At 30.0% G+C, this 19,661-nt stretch overlaps 2 protein-coding genes across 2 annotated transcripts; one reads left to right on the forward strand and one right to left on the reverse strand.

Annotated features, from left to right (window-relative positions):
* The first annotated feature begins 10,668 nt into the window (after positions 1-10,668).
* On the forward strand, positions 10,669-12,975 carry LOC127253042 (6,7,8-trihydroxycoumarin synthase-like). Its single transcript, XM_051277453.1, has 2 exons — positions 10,669-11,612; positions 12,292-12,975. The coding sequence occupies exons 1-2, from the start codon at positions 10,719-10,721 to the stop codon at positions 12,904-12,906; spliced, it is 1,509 nt and encodes a 502-aa protein (XP_051133410.1). The 5' UTR covers positions 10,669-10,718; the 3' UTR covers positions 12,907-12,975.
* A 5,069-nt stretch (positions 12,976-18,044) lies between these two features.
* On the reverse strand, positions 18,045-18,788 carry LOC127252954 (uncharacterized). Its single transcript, XM_051277339.1, has one exon. The coding sequence runs from the start codon at positions 18,786-18,788 to the stop codon at positions 18,045-18,047; it is 744 nt and encodes a 247-aa protein (XP_051133296.1).
* Positions 18,789-19,661: the final 873 nt, after the last annotated feature.

Here is a 19,661-nt window from a genome sequence, read left to right on the forward strand (position 1 = left end):
ATTGGTAATGAGTGTTAATTGAAGCTTATCTATTATTTATATTTTTTTCCGTTATTTCTCACTAAATAAATTTATTTTTATTTATGCAGATTTAATGGAATCAATGGGTTCAAAAACAGACGGGTATCCTATGGAATCTTTTATGCCAGAAACACAATCTCAACCAGAATCAAAGGATTTTCAAACTCAAGCAGCAGATGATTGTCCTGCTCCTAAGGTACCTAAATTTCGATCTGTTGCTTGGGATAATTTTAAAAGGACTGAATCTGGAGATAAGGCAAAATGCAATCATTGTTCTACATTGATTACGTGCAAATCTAAGCTAGGCACAAGTACTAGTGCTATGTTGAATCATTTGAAAAGGTGCAAGGCAATTCTGAATGAAGTTGAGGATGATGGGCATATGGGTAAAAAATTGAAACAAACAACAATGCATTATCAACCGAAAAAAGAGAATGAATGTGTTGGTGTTAATTCTTTTTTGTCATTTGATCAACAACAATGTCGTAAAGCTCTTGCTAAATGGATTATTGTTGATGAGATGCCATTTAGAACTGTAGAATCAGAAGGATTTCGTGATTGCATGAGTGTCATTCAACCTCGATTACGAATTCCGTCCCGAAGAACACTTGTTAGAGATTGCATTAAAATTTTTCAATATGAGAAGTCAAAGTTGGAGACCTTTATCAAGAATTACAAGGGTAGTGTTTGTCTGACTACAGATATTTAGACATCTTGCCAAAATTTGAGTTATATGTCATTAACTGCCCATTTTATTGATGATGATTGGAATTTGCACAAAAAAATTTTAAACTTCTCACCAACTCTTGGTCATTCGGGTTATGCGATTGGAAAGAAAGTTGAGGATTGTTTGGTGGCTTGGAAAATTAAAAATGTTTTCACTATAACGGTTGACAATGCAAGCGCAAATGATGTTGGTTTAAGATATCTAAAAGATAGGTTGAAGAAATGGGGAGGGGTGACTTTGGATGGAAAGTTTTTACATATGAGATGCGGTGCACATATTCTGAATCTTATTGTTAAGGATGGATTGAATGAAATAAAGGGTTCAATTGAGCGAATTCGGTCTGCTATTCTTTATGTGAGGTCTTCTTCAAATCGCACACAAGCATTCAAAAAATTGATGGAAAAACAAAGATTGAATACGAATGCTATTGCTTCATTGGATGTCGATACAAGATGGAATTCAACATATAAAATGTTGGATTCCGCCTTAAGAGTGAAAGATGCGTTTGATTTGTTGGAATGCGAAGATGACAAATATAAGGATGAGTTGAAAAAGAACGACAAAGTGCCACCTACAGAGGATGATTGGTCTTATGCACGTGGATTTCTACCATTTTTGAAATGTTTTTATGATATAACTGTTAGAATCTCAGGCTCTAAGTATGCAACTGGAAACTTATATATGAAAGAAATTTTTCGTGCTGCATATAATATTCAATCAATGGTGGAAGATCCGGATTCATTAGTTAGATCAATGGTTTCCAATATGTTTGGAAAGTTTTTTAAATATTGGGGAGATTGGAAAAATTGTCAATCCAATGATTTATCTTGCAACTATTCTTGATCCGCGCCATAAAATGCGTTGGGTAAATTTTATGATAAATCGCGTGTATGTAGAGAGTGAAGCAAAAGAATTGCTTCAGTCAATTCAGGATGTTTTGAGAATGATGTTTGATGAATATAATTCCACTTCAATATCTAACATTGAAGTGGAACCTTCTAGCATGACCTGCTGTAGTACTACACCAAATTTTTCTCAAATTGATGACTTTGAGAAAAGATTGCAGAAAGAGTTGGAGGAATTTGAAGCAATTGAAGTGCATGGTGTGTTAAAATCTGAGTTGGATAAATACTTGGATGACGAATGTGAAAAGATGACCCAATCGAATTTTGATATCTTATATTGGTGGAAAACAACGGGATCAAAATATCCGACCCTTTCTCGTATGGCAAGAGATGTATTGGCCATTCCAGTATCTACGGTTGCTTCAGAATCAGCTTTCAGCACGGGAGGTCGTGTTATTGATCATTTTCGGAGTTCTCTTACCCCAAAGTTGGTTGAAGCATTAATATGTACACAAGATTGGATTCGAAGGGGTAATCCAAAAATTGTGGATGAAAATGAGCGTGAAGATTTTGAAAAAATCGAAGCAGGTATTTTATTTAATTTTAAATACTTAGTAAAAATTTAAATTTAAATGTAAAATATATGTTTTTTATTGTTTCTTAATTTTTTGTTTACAGCATGGGAAGCACATCTTCTGGATTTAGATGAATAGAATGAGGTAAACTTTCTTTGTAGTATCAGTATTTTTTTTTATTATAAATTATTTCTTTTGTCTTTTTTTTAAAAAAATTTTTCTGTACAGTAAAAAAAATAAATATTATTACTCTTGAAAATTCACTTTTAATTTTAATTTACAGGTTGCTTCAATTACAAATTACTTTTGTTACTAATTCCAGAAAATTTAGATTATTGAGCTTTCAACATCTTGTGATAAATAAATATATTATTTATACTTGTAGCTTATTTCTTAGTTTTATTGATTTTTTTTTTAAAAAAATATTATATTATTATCATTTTTTTTTTTCAGGAATTCATGTGTTTGAAGAAAGCTTGAATCTCTACTCAATTTAGTGAGCAGTTTTTTTTAGTAAATAAATTTTATTATACTATAATTGCAGTGCATTATTATTGATTTTTTCTAAAAAGAATTATTTTATTATCTTATTTTTCAGGAATTCGACGGTGAAAAGATGCACACGCAGATTTATTTTCGTGGATATTGTAATTTGACTTTTAAATATACTTTATGTTTCATGTTAATTTGTTTTTAATTGAACTGATATTGTGTTGTTGTTTATGAGTGTTTCAATTCCAAAAGTAGATTTATTTGTCAATATTTGTTTGAATTCGGTTCGGTTCGGATATTTGCAAATAGTACAAATATTTTCGGTTAACCGAAATTTTCGGTTCAGTTTCGGTTCGCGGTTTCGAATATTTGTTCGGTTCGGTTCGGATATCAAATACCTGCATATTTGCAAATATTCGAACCGTGCCCACCCCTATATATATATATATTATCAGTCTGATTTTACTCAATCGACTCTTAGGGTGTGTTTGTCTGGGGCTTTGAATTTTGAATTGAGATTTGAACAGTAAAAATTTTGAATTTGAATAGTTGTATGATGTGTTATAAATAGGTGTTGATGTGATATTTTGAATGTAAAATTAATTTTTAGTATAATATAAAAAATAAAAAATAAGTGTTTGATTTGATATTTTCGAGAGAAAAAATGGGATGAACAGTGGAAATCTAATTAAATCCCCCAACAAACACACCCTTATATTTGAGACGGATTTGGATTAAAAATAATATTCAAATAAATTGATTATGAAATAGTTTGTTTGATTTATGTTTCAAATTGAAGTTTGGATTTGAATTTTAGGGTAAATATTATCTTGATGTTTTATAAAAAATATATATATTTTTATTAAAAATTAAATAATAATAATAATAATAATAATAATAATTTGTGATTGAAACACAAATCAAACAAAATGGCTTCGTGAACTATTTCAATTTAAAGTACTCCCTCCGTCCTATATAAAGAATAATATTTGCTTTTTAGACGTAGATTTTTGAATATTAGTATTATATTGAGTTGTAGTAAAAAAAACAAAAATAACTTCATTAGTATTGTTTAATATAAATGTGGTGACATTTGTGTAATATATTGTAAGTTGGAAAGAGATTTATTATGTTAGATACAATTACTAAATTAAAAGATTGTATCATTCTTTGCGACAGACGAAAATTAAAAATAGAACATTTCTTATAGGATCAAGATAATTTTTTTTTTCCTTAAAATATCTTTGGAATTAATACTCCCTCCGTCCCATAACAAAGTATCTATTTTTCCATTTTAATCCGTCCCATAACAAAGTATCAATTTCATTTTTTAGTAACTGTATTATCTACCTAACATTACAAATACCTTTACAACTTACAATATATTACACAAATGCCATTACTTTTATATCACACATATTAATAAAGTTATTTTAGTCATTTCTACTTTATTCTACTATATCTTAATATAATACTAATATTTTTAAAACTACGTGCAAAAAAACAAATGAATACCTACTTTTGGGACGGAGGGAGTATGCTATAGTATTTGTATTATGATTCTTCTCCCTCCGTCCCAAATCTATTTATCTATTTTGTTTATGCACGAGATTTTATGAATATTAGTATTATATTGGGATAAAGTAGAAATAAAGGTAAAAAGACTAAATTAACCATATTAGTATTGCATGATATAAAAATAATGGTATTTGTGTAATATGTTGTAAATTAGAAGGGTATTTGTAATGTTAAGCAGACAGTACAATTATTAAAAAAACAGACCAAAATAGAAAAATGAATAGATTGTTAAAGGACGTAATTTTAGAGGCTTTAATTCACAAATTTTCTAATATTTCAACGTGTTTGTTGCAATTATTGTACCTTTCATCTGTTGCCATCACCATCACTAAGATTAGAAATATAAATAATTAATATGTGATCGTATATGTACGTAGGCATGTGCAATATTTTGTATGCATTTGTTTTTTTTATGAATTTAATATTTGATTGTTAAATATCATATCTTTTCAGTAATTGTTACAATTGACAAAAACTGAGACGCCATAATTCGATACGAAATAATTGAGTTTGGGTCAAAAATTTTAATTCGATTATGTATATGAGTTGACACGAACCTGACACGATAATAAACGGATTGGATTAGGATTGAGATTCTCAACTCGGACCCGACACGACAATCCGATTACAATATATTAATATATTTATTATATATGTAAAATAATCATAATTTATTAATTTTCTTATAAATTAATTTAAACTAAATTCAATTTTAAATAATTCAACTTAATTTATGCTCAAACTAATAAAAATTAACATAACACGACAACACAACAAAAAATTATTTAATTTGAATCAAGAAATTCGACTTAATTATGTATACGGGTCAAGACGAGTCAACTCGAATCCGACACGATAATAAACGGATCAACACGAACTTGACACGATAATAAACAGATTGAGTTAGAATTGAGTAATTTAACTTTTTAAAGTATTCAATCCGACACGAATCTACCAATTGTAAGCTCTAATAATTGTAGAACCAAAAAATTTAGAAAATAAAATATTATGTTAGGCATATATTTAAGTTCCAACTAGTTGTTACAATTTCTGACACACCATCGATGCAATTTGGTATAGAAAATAAAATTATTGAAAAATAATAGCAGAAAATAGAATTAGTCTGGAGAATGAAATTAAAACAATTATACTGTTTGATAAATTAAAAATTCAACCAGAGAGAAACATAGTAAAAATCAATTATCAATTATGTGTGTAATTCCAAAAAAAAAAAAAAAAAAAAAAAAGGCTTAAATTAATAATTTAAAAATACATTAATCAATAGTTTTTTATTGTTGTTTTAAAAAAATTGTCATAAACATTTGCTATCTATACGTAGAGCCCCCAAATCGCGGATGACGTGTTGACTGAAAGAGAGATGCAGAAGAAGATTAGGGAAGATATAATAAAAAAATAACTTTTGATGTGAAATGAAGTCCCGCACCCATTTATCATTTTAGTACCGTAAGTGGAGCTTGTCGCAAACTAGTCTTATAAGTGAAATTTTTTTGCTGTTTTAGTCCTCCGGCGCCGGAGACATCCGTGTAGCTTGCCGGAGGTGACGTGTCAGCTAGGTGTCCCACCAGGTCAGCGACACGGACACATGGATTTTTAATTTTTTAATTTTTAATTAGACCAAATAAAAAAAATACAAATAAAATTTAAAATAAATTTAAAATAAGTTTTAAAAAAATTTTAAAAAAATGAAAATAAAAAATAAAAAAATCCACGCCAGATCAGCGACATCTGACGGATACGTCAACTTCAGCGAGCCACGTGGGCATCTCTGGCGCCGGAGGACTAAAACAACGAAAATTTTTCACTTATGGGACTAGTTTGTGACAGGCTCCACTTACAGGACTAAAATGATAAGGGAGTCCAGTTACAGGACTAAAAAAACAGTTTACCCTAAAATAAATTATATATATAATTTTTTCTCACACATATTCAGTTAGTACAATTTTTCCATACATATGAAAGAGAATTGGCAATAGAAAATTAAAAGTAAATTACTATCTAGTTCCATAACTAGTTATCAATTTGATTTTTTGTACGAAATTTTAAAAATATTAATATTATATTAGAGTGTAGTAGGAATAAAGTATAAATGATTAAAATAACCTTATTAGTATTGTGTGATATAAATATAATGACATTTGTGTAATATATTGTAAATTGTAAGGGTATTTGTAATATTACGTAGATAGTACAGTTACTTATTATGGGACAGACTAAAATAAAAATAAATAATTTATTATGGGATAGATAAAATATTATTAACTTTCAATTATAACTATCAAAACAGGTTAGAGACAGATTAGATCACAATCCACCATAACTCGCAAATAAGTAGATTATTTGCGGTCAATCCACCGTATAGCAGGGCTAAGGTTTAGGCAACCTAGTTCACCCCGCCGCTGATGACCAGGCAAATGGGTCAAAAAAATGGTAATTATACGTAAGTTGTAAGAATTTTTAAGATTACGTAGTAAGAAAAATTATTATAAAAAGATTATTTAATTTTGAACAGATTAAAATAAAAAAGTAGATAGATACAGAGAAATTATTAAAGATATAATATAAATAATAATTATATTTATTTGGCCGACGGACTAATCCATCGTATTGCATATTAATCCACCCTTAACCCGCGACTAATGGATTACCTTATTTAGACCTATATTTTAGTAGGCCTAAAAATTTAAAAACTCAAATTCCTTAAAAGTGGGATGTTGTGGACCAAAATGACGGATTCAACACATTTCAACAATTTGCTTTTAATTCCTAATGGACAAAAAAATAAATTACTTATATGTTTTATTTTGAACTATTTGTGGGATGTATTCAATTTTGATTACGTAGGATTTGGTTGGACTTTTAAAATTTAATCGTATTAATTAAAATTTTTAAAAGTATTTTAAAATTTGAAGGTATTTAATCCAGAGTATAAAATTTTTCTTGCTAAGTAGAAATTTTGATGAATTTTTAAAATTATTATTATTATTATTGTTGTTGTTGTTATATATGTGATAAATAATATGATAATATTTATTAATATTATTATAATTTTTAATAAAAATAATCATTTCAAATTAAAATATAGTAGCGAATTATTATCAATTTTTTTTTGAAAAAATATATATTTTTTATATTATAAATATAATATATAAAAAATATTATTATCTTAATAAATATATATTATTGTCGTATTTTATTTTTAATTATTGAATACAATATATTATCATTTCAGTATTGTTTTCCATTTTCAATTGTCGAATACACTATATTGTTATATCGGTAACAATGAAATAAATATATATAAAATTTAATAATTGAACACCTAAATAAACTACTGAAGCTTAGTTATTTCACAGTTATAATACCTTATTGACAACCGTATGCATGTAGAAGTAAAAAATAATAAATGAGACAAGAGTTTGTTAACTCGGTTCGGTTATAAACAAACCTGCATCCGGAGATATCAATCCAAAAGTAGTTATATTAATCAGTGTTGTTGATTAAGAATAAAGACAAACCACAATTCCTTCAACTCATACTTTTACAATGGTTATTTAGGAAAACTGCTTAAATTGTCACAAACTCGTACCGAAAACTACTACAGAGTAGGGCTACTCAGAATATGGACATCTCTCCTAATCGGAATTCCGATAACTTCTTCCTCCGACGAGCTCTCCGGCAGGTAAAAGTGATAAATACTCCCTCAGAATATGAAGAAGAGAATGGTTGGGATTGAGGCATCAAACTCACTTTCTCACTCTAAATACAACTCTCAAAACCCTCCCAACTAGGGATGGAGAAATTTACCAAACATACTGAAATACCAACTTATCGTACCGTATCGTGTTGAAAATACCAAAATTTTTTGTATATCGAAACTTTCGATACGGTATGAATACCGTATCGGTATGAATTTTCAAAAAGTTCGATATTTCAGTATAATACCGTACCAATATTATTTTTATTAAATAATTTAATTATTAATATAAATAATAATAATAATAATTTCTTTCTAGATCAAAACAAAAAATATGGAGACTACTACCCTAAATCCCTAATTCTAATATACACTTTCCACACCACAATACAAAATTTTCCGTCAACACAATCCTAAATTTAATTTTTGACGACATTAGTCCTCCCCTAAATCCGACCTCCTGCACCGATGTGGTTAGCCGTCCGCCGACTTTACAAATCTACTAACTTTCAATCCACCTCTGACTATTTTTTTTTGGAATTACCGGCGATGTCGCCGGCAGCCCCCTGTCCAGCAACTGCAGGCTGCAATTTGTTGGCCGGGGAGGGCGGCAGCTGGTTGGCCCTCCCCCCTTTTAAATATAATACTTATTTTGTAAATTAAAATTTTGATTTTTTTTTCATGATATTTTTTGGTGAAAAATTGTGATATTTATTAATTTAATTTTTTTTTTGAAATTTAAAATTATATTATTAGTATAATCGGTATATATCGGTATTGTACCGAAAATTTCGATATACCGAATTTCGTTATGCTGAAAATTTAGGTACGGTACCGGTATATATTATTGTTAAACCGAAAAGTTCGGTACGATATCAATATTGATCGATATTTTCAATACGGTATGCCATCCCTACTCCCAACAACCCAGCTCACTGCTTACAAGGCTGCAACCATGCAGGACATGTAAAATAAACACAATTAAAATTCTTTGCACACAAATGAAAGTAGTCTCTTTGCATAAATTGTAATGTCAAGATGACTATTTTGAACCATCTATTTTATCTTGTGTGCCTACAACCTGTTGGGTCAATTTGTATCTCACAACAACAATAATAAGAAGAAATATTTGACCACATGTCAAAACACGTAATAGGGTATTTTTTTATTTAAGATATTATTATCATCATAGTATTATAATATTATAATATAGATAAACTGTTTTTTTGTCCAGTAACTAGACCCCTTATCATTTTAATTCCGTAAGTGGAGCGTGTCGCAAACTAGTCTCATAAGTGAAAAATTTTTCGCTGTTTTAGTCCTCCGGCACCGGAGATGCCCGTGTGGCTCGCCGGAGGTGACGTGTCCGCAAGGTGTCGCTGACCTGGCGGACATGTGGATTTTTTTTTATTTATTTTTTCATTTTTTAAAATTGTTTTTAAAACTTATTTTAAATTTATTTTAAATTTTATTTGTATTTTTTTATTTTTTTTATTTGATCCAATTTAAAAAAAATTAAAAAATAAAAAATAAATCCACGTGTCCGCCAGGTGTCGCTGACCTGGCGGGACACCTGGTGGACACGTCACCTCCGGCGAGCCACGCGGGCATCTCCGGCGCCAGAGAACTAAAACAGCGAAAATTTTTCACTTATGGGACTAGTTTGCGACAGGCGCCACTTACAGGACTAAAATGATAAAAGGGTCCAGCTACGGAATATAACCACACGCCGTAACTTTTTTTTTTTCTTTTTCCAATATATATTATATATATATATATATATATATATTGGGTGCCTTTACAATACGAAATTAAGATGGGTAATAATCCGTCGGCATGGGTGCCGCTGAATTTAAAAACTAAGCACCCCATTCATGCAGATATGTTTATATACATTAGAATTTAAAAATAGTCTTTGTTTGGGAGATTGGATTTTACATATCCTATTCATTCTATTTTTTTTAAAAAAAAAATTAAATCAAATTTAAATCTCAATTTAAAATTCAAACCCCCAAACAAACACACCCAGGATAAATTGTTTTTTTAGTCCCGTATCGGACCCCTTTTATCATATTAGGACTTTAAGTGGACCTTATTTGAAAATAGTCTCATAACTAAATTTTTCTAAAATAGTCATCTGGTGCTGGAGCCGCCATGCTGGCCTGCCGTTGCTGATGTGGCGTTGAAGCAGCTGACATGTCGTTGCCACGTAATGCCACGTCAGCGACACGTGAATTTTTTATTTTTATTTTATAAAATATCTTGATAAACTATTTTTTTTTTATCCCGTATATGATCTCATTTATTAATTTTAGGACATTTAAATGGACTTTGTCTCAAAATAGTCCTACATGTAAAATTTTTCGCTAAAATGGTCCTCCGACGTGACATCTATGTGGCGATGACATGTTAGCCATGTCAGCAACGCTGACGCGATGACATATTAGCCATGTCAGCAAAGGTTGTCAGTGTGGCGAGTCCGGCACCGGAGGACCATTTTAGCGAAAATTTTTTTACTTACCAGAACTATTTTCAAACATGATTCACTTAAAGTATTAAAATGATTAAAGGGTCGAACTAAAAAGCAATTTCCCCAAAAATATAATAGAGTTAGGTATGTATCCGAATAGATTTTATAATAATATTGATAAAATAATTGATATTTATTCATTCAAAACCTTCCATTTATATTTGATCAAAGTTCTCAAAGAAGAACATCACATTGTTTTGTGAAAAATTATTCTAATCCTCACTCTTCTAAAAAAATGAATCTCCTCTTACTACTACTAATAACATTGTCGACAATCTTCATATCCATTCTTTTCCGGTTCAAAAAATCAAGAAAACCCGGTCCGCCGCCGGGGCCGCCGCCACTTCCGGTGATCGGAAACCTCCACCAATTAACTAAAGCCACACACCTTCATCTTCACCTATGGCGCCTATCGAAAAAATACGGTCCCCTCCTGCGCATGAAGCTCGGCTCGACCCCAATGATCGTCGTGTCTTCGGCCAAATTGGCTGAACAAGTGCTAAAAACTGAGGAGTCATCCATTTGTAGTCGGCCTAAGCACGTCGGCCAACAAAAACTATCCTACAATGGGATGGACATGGCCTTTTCACCCTACAACGATCATTGGCGAGAGCTGCGAAAGATCACAACCGTCCATCTCCTCAGCGCGAAAAAGATCGAATCCTTCCGACCCTTTAGGGAGGACGAAATGTCACGAATGGTCGCTAGGGTTTCTGCGGCTGCATCTTCGGGGCAAGCTGTGAACTTGAATGCGACTTCCACGACTCTTTTCGGCACGCTTATTTGTAGAATTGCTTTCGGGAAGAGGTACGAGGAGGGAGGATTTGATATTCGGAGATTCGAGCATCTTCTTCATGAGGGTCAGGCTGTGATGACTGCTTTCTTTGTGTCGGATTATTTTCCGATGTTGGGATGGTTCGATTATTTGTGGGGTTCGATTTCTCGGCTCGAGAGGATTTGGAAGGAGTTGGATGAGTTCTATCAAGAACTCATCGACGAGCATTTGGACAGCAATTGGAAGAAAATGAAACATGAGGTGGATGACATTCTCGGAATTTTGATCGACCTTAAGCAAAGAAAGACTTCTTCGATGGATATTTCCTGGGATTCCATCAAAGGGTTTCTTATGGTATGCTTTTGTCTTTTTGTTTACATCCAAATTCTTTAAAGTTTCTTAGGGAAAGAACAAAGAACACATGCCCTGAAGTTTTGAAATTTTAAAATTTTTTGAGAATATATAATAGGAAGTTTTGGTATTAATTGATTTAAAATTTTGTGAGAATCAAATATATTTTATGTAATACTAGTTTTTTAAAAAATTATGTTGATGAATTGTACAAAATTTTCACTATTCAATTACTATTTTTTTTTTTTTTTCAAAACGATCAAACAAAAAACTTAGTTTCATTTTTTTGATATTATTTTAAAATTATACTTTATATTTATAATATCACATCAATATTTATTTATATTAAACTATCAAACAACAATTTAAATTCAAAATTTTACTATTAAAAAATCTAAATCTAAAATTCCAGCTCTCAAACAAACACACTAAAAATTTTTAATTGTTCAAGATTTGAAAGTTTATAAGGTTTATTTGGTTATGTTTTTAATTTAGAGTTTTGATTTGAGCTTTTGGTGTAAACAATGATGTGATATTTTGCAAAAGAAAAAATATATATTTATATTAGAAACCGTATAGACTGCCAAAGTAGTGTTAATTTTGGTTTAGTTAGTTATTCCTAAGATCTTGCTTAAGGAAATATTTTCTTACTTTTCTTAATTCCATTTTTATTGCTCCATAGAACATATTTTTCGCGGGATCGGATACGAGTGCCGCAGCCGTTGTTTGGACGATGTTGGCCTTAATGAAGTCGCCAAATGTAATGAAGAAACTCCAAGCAGAGATCCGGGAGTCTATCAATGGCCAACAAGAACTAATAGCCGAAGACGATTTGCTCAAACTACCTTACCTAAAAGCAGTTGTTAGTGAGAGTTTAAGATTGTACCCTCCCGATCCATTGCTTGTGCCAAGACAAACTACAGATAAATGCATCATAGATAGCTACGAAATCGAACCTAAGACAGTTGTCTATATTAATGCATGGGCCATTGCAAGAGATCCCGATTACTGGAAGAACCCTGATGAGTTCTTGCCGGAGAGATTCTTGAACAATGGTGCGGATGTTAGAGGGCGAGATTATGGAGTGATTCCATTTGGATCCGGTAGGAGAATTTGCCCCGGAATGTCTATGGGGCTTGTCAATGTCGAGCATATGATTGCGAATCTTGTCTACTCGTTCGATTGGGAGTTTCCTCCGGGAGTTCGAGCAGAAAATGTCGACGAAGATATATTGCCCGGGCTTACAATGAATAAGAAAGAACCACTCGTACTTGTGCCGAAGAAGTTTTATGTTTAAAACATCGAATATGTACTATTTTGTTTTTCGCAAAATAAATAAAATGTTGAATTGATCTATTAGTAATTCAATCAGATGGTTAAAATTTTGATTTGCATAAATTAAATTCGTATATTTTCTTAAACTGATTAATCCTAGTCGTATATATAATGAATTATCAAAATAATTAATTGATATTATTATTGATTGATTGAGCTTATTTAATAATATTATATAATATCCGACTTATTGTATATAACATGTATAGGGATAACACATAACATTACACAGTTTATTTTAATAGAATATAGATGCAATACATGAATTTATAACATATGACAATATTTCATATAACACATGATCATATAAATCGATAATACACAATTTATATTGTCATATAACACATGATCATATAGATCGATAATACACCATTTATGTTAATACTCCCTCCGTCCGTCTCTAACGGTCACATTTACCTCTTGCGTCATTGTATTTACCATTAAAAATATCATTATATTTATATAATTTTTTGTACAAATATCCTTCTATTAGTATTATAATACACTAATGGAAGTATTTTTACAATTTTTTCTTAATTTACACTATGTTCTGATATAATAATTAATATTCAAAGATCAACACACAAGAAGTAAATGAGACCCTTAGAGCCGAACGAAAGTAGTATTATATAATGCAAGATATGAATTGACAACACATTACAATATTACATATAATATATGTTACATTTGATCCGGTCAACATTCTAACATCAAGGTAGATAAGCATGCTAGGGGTGTCAATTCGTATTTTCGGGTCGTGTTCGTGTCGAGTTGAGCCATGGGGTAACAAAAAAATTGTCTAACTCGAACCCAAAATTTAACCTGAAACCCTAGAACCAAACATGACACGAATTCTTTCAGGTCGGATTTACGTTAACCTGATTTAGTTTTAGGTCACCCGAAACCCAACACGAAATAGACCCGAAAACTTAAAAAATTAAATTAACCGAAAAAAATTCATTTTTATTTAATATTTTATAAATATTATAAATTAAATTAATAATAATAACTAATTTCAGGTCAATCCGAAACACGAAACCCGACCTAATGTTTATATTTTGGGTTATCAGGTCAACCCGACCCGAACACGACACAAATTTTTTCGTTTCGAGTTCGAGTCGACGTGATTCTTTGCAAACCCAAAATACCCAAACCCGAACATGACAAATTTCAGGTCGAACAGGTTTTATTTTTTGAGGTCAGGTTTAATTTTGACACCCCTAAACGTGCGCTGTGCAATTTATATATTATGTTGTATTATATATATGCTTATTGTACTAAAAATAATTAATATATTATATTGTATTATCACGCATTCTTAAATATGTATTGTATATTATATTATTATGTACCGCAATTTATAAGCTACTATTTTAAAATTGTTTTTCTTTTATTAGTTTTGAATTTTAAATTAATTTAATAAAACTTTATTTAAATGATCTAACTCGCAACCTAATATAAACAATTTAAACACTTTACCATCATTCTATGTCTACATTTTTTTTATTATTTTATTAGTTGATATATATATAAATATATTAAATATTAATTTTAAAAATCGGTTCAGGCTAGGCACGGTCCGAAAAAACTCGCACTTAATTTTGGAAATCCAAACACAATTTTTTCGTCCCGAGTTCAAACCAGATTTTCGGATCGTACCTATTTTTGTCACATCTAATTTACGCTCTATGTGATATTTTTTAAGAAAAAAGCATTCAACTCTCTATACAAAATCGGATTGGATTTTTAAGGAAAAATTTAATAAATTTGACCTTATATCATAATTTCCCTAAGGATTTGTGTAATTTTTATTTTTATTTAATGAATTTAGAAAATAAATGGTTATTGTGTTATTATTATGATAATTTGAGTAAACTCTAATTAATTTTTTTTTTTTTTTTTTGGTTATTCATTTAGTTCGTCGTTCTAGATTTTGTTGTAATATATTATATTTTCTGTCTCATTTAATTTGTCAGCTATTTTTATTTTTATTTGTTCTACATAATTTGTCAGTTATTTCTATTTTCATTTGTTCTACATAATTTTTTATTTTTTTGGAAATATAATTATACACTTTAATCACATTTTAAGATTCATAATTTATAAAAAAAAAAATTTATTTTAAGTAAACTATATAGTCATTTTAATCTTAATTTATAACCATTTTTATTAAATTATAATTATTTTTACAAATACACTTCTTAATTACTTACTAATTAAGTAACAATTTAAGTTGGACGAAGGGAACATATAACATGGGAGTAGGTGGGTTGTTGAGGATTACAATTCAATATTGAGTGTGTAATTAAGGGTAGTAAATTTTTACTTTAAATATGTTTTGAAGTTGCATATGAAAACATAAGAAAGTAGTTAAATTATTTGCAAATTGTAAAGGGTATAATATGATTAGCTTTTAGATAATTAAACGACCAATTTGATATATTTATTTTTTTCCATAAGATTTACCTTCGTAGTAAATAAGCTTCTTTAATATGTGTGGAATGTAATAATTTATATTTAGTAGGAATAAGTGTCACTCAGAAAAAAAAAAAAAAAAACTTTATATACAAAATATATTATTTCGGTTTTTAGTAAAAGTAAGTTCGTAGCATAACGTGCACACTAATAAATGCATTAATTTTTTAAAAGTAAAATTTAATAATTTATACTCTTTTTGTCCATCAAATATAATTCACTTTTTTTGTAAAATACAAAAAATAGACTAATTTTACCGAACTGAGAGAGTATTTATTACATAAATATTTTATATAGTTGTAACACGTGCACTTGAATACATATATAATTATCTAGCAAACATGGTATATTAACTTTTTATTCCTTTGTTACTTACTTCGTTGATCATTTAAATAAAAGCTTCTTTGATGTGTATAATCGAACAAATTGTATTTAGATAATGATCGTGTTTGTCAACCGTAAGTACTTAAATATATGCATATACATAAGTTTCTTTATTTTTTGTTATTTAATAACTTGCATTTAGGAACAATAAATTTTTTATGGCCATGACAAGTGTAACTAAAAGCATTCGATTATCAAATAATATTGCCAATTTTCATCTATTACTCACTTACTTCGTCATACCTTTAAAACACGAACTTTTTTAGTTTTTAGGTAGGATCTAATAAGTTATACTTAATGTTTCCATAGTGTTCTTGCATGCGAATGAAAATTTCCAACAAGGGGACGGCGTCATTTTTACGCATGGTGTTTACTTTGTTCACGATTTGTCGTAATAGGGTGAATCAATAACAAAAGAATAAACTAGACAAAGGTTTTAAGTTTGTTTATTTTGTAAAATAATTTGAAAAAATATTTTCTTCGTGAAGGATAAAAAATTGTGTGGACAATATAAAAATAATATATGTGAAATCAACTTTATCCAAAGAAACATGATTCATGACAAAGTTTTCATTTTAAAGGATAGACCTTATTCTATTAAAATGAAATTAAAAGAACCCTTTGGATATATCATGTGCATGTGCTGACTTACTAATTTATTCAGCAATATGGTAAATTAATTATAGCCATTGATAATCCTAACTAAGTAAGAATAATTTAATTCATTTTAATTATGAGAAGTTATGAATAAACCCCAGCACTCGTTGAATTATTAATTTATACACACAATCCTCCTTGCACTACAAAAAAAAAATAATAATATATTTGTAACGGAATTCCGTCCCGAAAGTTCACGTAGCTAACGTAATTTCATTTTCATTCCTAATTTCGTCTCTAATGTCATTAGTAACAGAAAAAGTAGATTTAGAGAAAAAAAAAATTTTGTTACAAAAATGATTTTTTCTTGTAGTGTTGTTAAAAAAAAAATTTAAAATATATAATTCTCCCAAGACAAAAATACAAATAATATTATAAATAAATTTTCATATGATTAAATTAAAGATAAATTTTATTTATAAATGCAAAAAAATAAATCACTTTCAATTTCTTAAGTGTAACAAATATTTTTTATACTCCATATAACAAGTTAAAACTTTCTCCACCAGCTAATTTTAAACTCATTTCTTTTACACATTTCTTTTGTTATTTATCAAGGAAATGTGTATAAAATTAGCGGAATGAAAGAGCATATATATATATATATATTCATAAAAAATAATTATCCATAAAAAAATACAGTTTTTTGAATTTATAAATTTAAAATTAAAAAGAAAATCATAAAAAAAACTGTAATTGTTCATATTTTAATTTTAAAAATTGTCGAGAGTTTTGGAAATTGACTAATTGAGAATAAAGGACCTAATACCATTCTCATATATATATATATATATATATATATGCAGTGGTGAAGCCACATGGGGGCTCGGGGTCCCGAGCCCCCCAGCCATTGTCCAACCATTACATTGATAATATTGTTGGTTATATAAATTATTTGTTTGTTCAGATCAATTAATTCTTATTATTTTATACTTTTATGGAATTGAATACGTTAATATATATATATATACCATCAATTTTGTTTAAAATAATAAAAATATTTATTTTTTTCGGCCTCTTCGGTCTCAACAACACCTTTAGCTGAGGAACGATTCTTGCTCCGCCACTGTATATATATGATTTGGTATAAAATATAGATATGTTGAAATTGGATAAATATTGGGAACTCTAGAATTAAATATATAGATGTTGAAAGAAATATTTTCTTGATAGAAGAGTGAACAAAAGAACAAAAGCACAAACAAAACCAAACCAATTATCAAATAAACAGCAAACAAATTCACTACAAAAAAAAAATAATATATTTGTAACGGAATTTCGTTCCTAAAGTTCACGTAGCTAACGTAATTCCGTCTCTAATATCATTATATTAGTAACGAAAAAAATAAATTTAAAAACGAAAAACTTTCGTTATAAAATTGATAATTTCTTGCGGTGAAAATTGATTAAAAACACATGCTAAAAATAATATTTGAAGCACCAATTTTGTGCCTGTAATAAATTATTGGGTATTATTATGTCAAAAGACAAGACTATTACAGACACAGACAAAAACCAAACAAACAGCAAACTCACAACCATTAACAACTAGTAGCCATTAATGGCTGCCGCCGCCGCCAACGGCTAGTAACCACTCCCACCGGAAAACCCACCAAAAGAAGAACCTCCACCACCAGAAGAAGACCCACCGGAAAACCCTCCAAAAGAAGAACCTCCACCACCACCAGAACCACCGGAAAACCCTCCAAACCTAGAAGAAGACCCGCCGCCGCCGCCGCTACCACTACCTCCAGCGCCGCCAGAAAACCACTTATCCGCCTCCGGCGCCTCAACCACCTGCTTAAGGCTCCGATCCGGTCTGCCCGCCGCCTGCCCGGGGGCAGCGCCGCCTGTCGGCGCCACCTGCATGCCTAGTTCTTCAGCCCTGTTCTTCAGCCTCTTAATCATGTCCGTCGCCATGGCCTCCACCATTTCAAGCTCAGTCACGTGCATGGTTTCAACAGGCTTCTTGGCAAGCACGTGATGGCCCTCCTTCACAAGCACAGCCTCCTTCAACTTAGCAAGATTCTCCCTTTCGGTATTCAGAATTTGCTCGATGTATTTCTCGTGAGTCACCATTTTCTTGTTCCTTTCGAGCAATGGAAACTCCATAAATTTGTCGACCCTCTCCGCCACTTCCTCCGGCGACGGCCAAAGAATCATATTGCTTTCGCCGCCTTGCTTGTGGCCGATAATGGCCATGTCAACGCCGCAAAGTGTCTTCAGTTGCTCGGCCTTCTTCAAGAACCCTTCGGTTCGTTTGGCGAGGATAGAGTTTCGCTTGTTTTGATTCGCGATTTGCTCGTGTTTTATCCTCTTTCGCGCCATTTTATGCTCGATGTTTTTTTATGTGATGTTTTTTAAGAGAAAATTGCGACTCTATTTATACTAGAGGATTGGGCTTTTAAGGAAAATTTTAATAAATTTGAGTTATCATAATTTCACTAAGGATTTGTGTAATTTTTATTTCTTAAAATGAATTTGAAAAATAAATGGTTAGTATGTGATTATTATTATAATTGCAGTCAATGTTCATTAATGTTTTTTTGTTATTCTTATAATCTTTCATGATTATGATAATTTCAGTCAACTGTTGAAGATTACAATAATATGGTGTAGGTAATTTTTGTAAGATTTTGGTGTATTTAGATATGTTTTGAAGTTGCATATGTAAATATAAGAATATAGTGTAGTTATTTGTAAATTCTTAAGGGTATAATATGATTAGTTTTTGGATAATTATGTGAAAATTTTGAAATATTTACTATTTGCCATAATATTTACCTTCCTCGTATATGTGCTGAATGTAATTATTTATTAATTATTTTACGGTGTCGAATCTACTTTTTCCTTTTTAATAAAAATAAGTATGTAGCATAGTGTGCACACTAGTAAATATATTAATTTTTGAAAGTAAGAAATACAATAACTTATAATTAATTGCAAAAGCATTTTTTTTTTGTCGTGATAGATATAATTATTCGCGACAAATTTAATTTTTTTCCAAAATAAGTATTTGATAGTTGTAACACGTGCACTTAAAACATATTGAAACATCTAACAACAAACTTGAATTATAAATATTTTACTCTTTAGTTTTTTACTTCATTTATCATTTAAATCTAAACTTCTTCCATGTCTATAATCATACAACTTGTACTCTTAAAGATATATAAAAATTTCTTTATTTTATAGAATTAA

This window comes from Andrographis paniculata, unplaced genomic scaffold (assembly GCF_009805555.1).
Source record: "Andrographis paniculata isolate CXL003 unplaced genomic scaffold, ASM980555v1 Contig49END, whole genome shotgun sequence".
In the NCBI taxonomy this organism is placed as follows: Eukaryota; Viridiplantae; Streptophyta; class Magnoliopsida; order Lamiales; family Acanthaceae; genus Andrographis; species Andrographis paniculata.

Coding starts and splice junctions, on each gene's coding strand:
- LOC127253042 (XM_051277453.1), top strand. CDS start 10,719: ATGAATCTCCTCTTACTACTACTAATAACATTGTCGACAATCTTCATA. Junction 11,613..12,291: donor CCATCAAAGGGTTTCTTATG/GTATGCTTTTGT, acceptor ATTGCTCCATAG/AACATATTTTTCGCGGGATC.
- LOC127252954 (XM_051277339.1), bottom strand. CDS start 18,788: ATGGCGCGAAAGAGGATAAAACACGAGCAAATCGCGAATCAAAACAAG.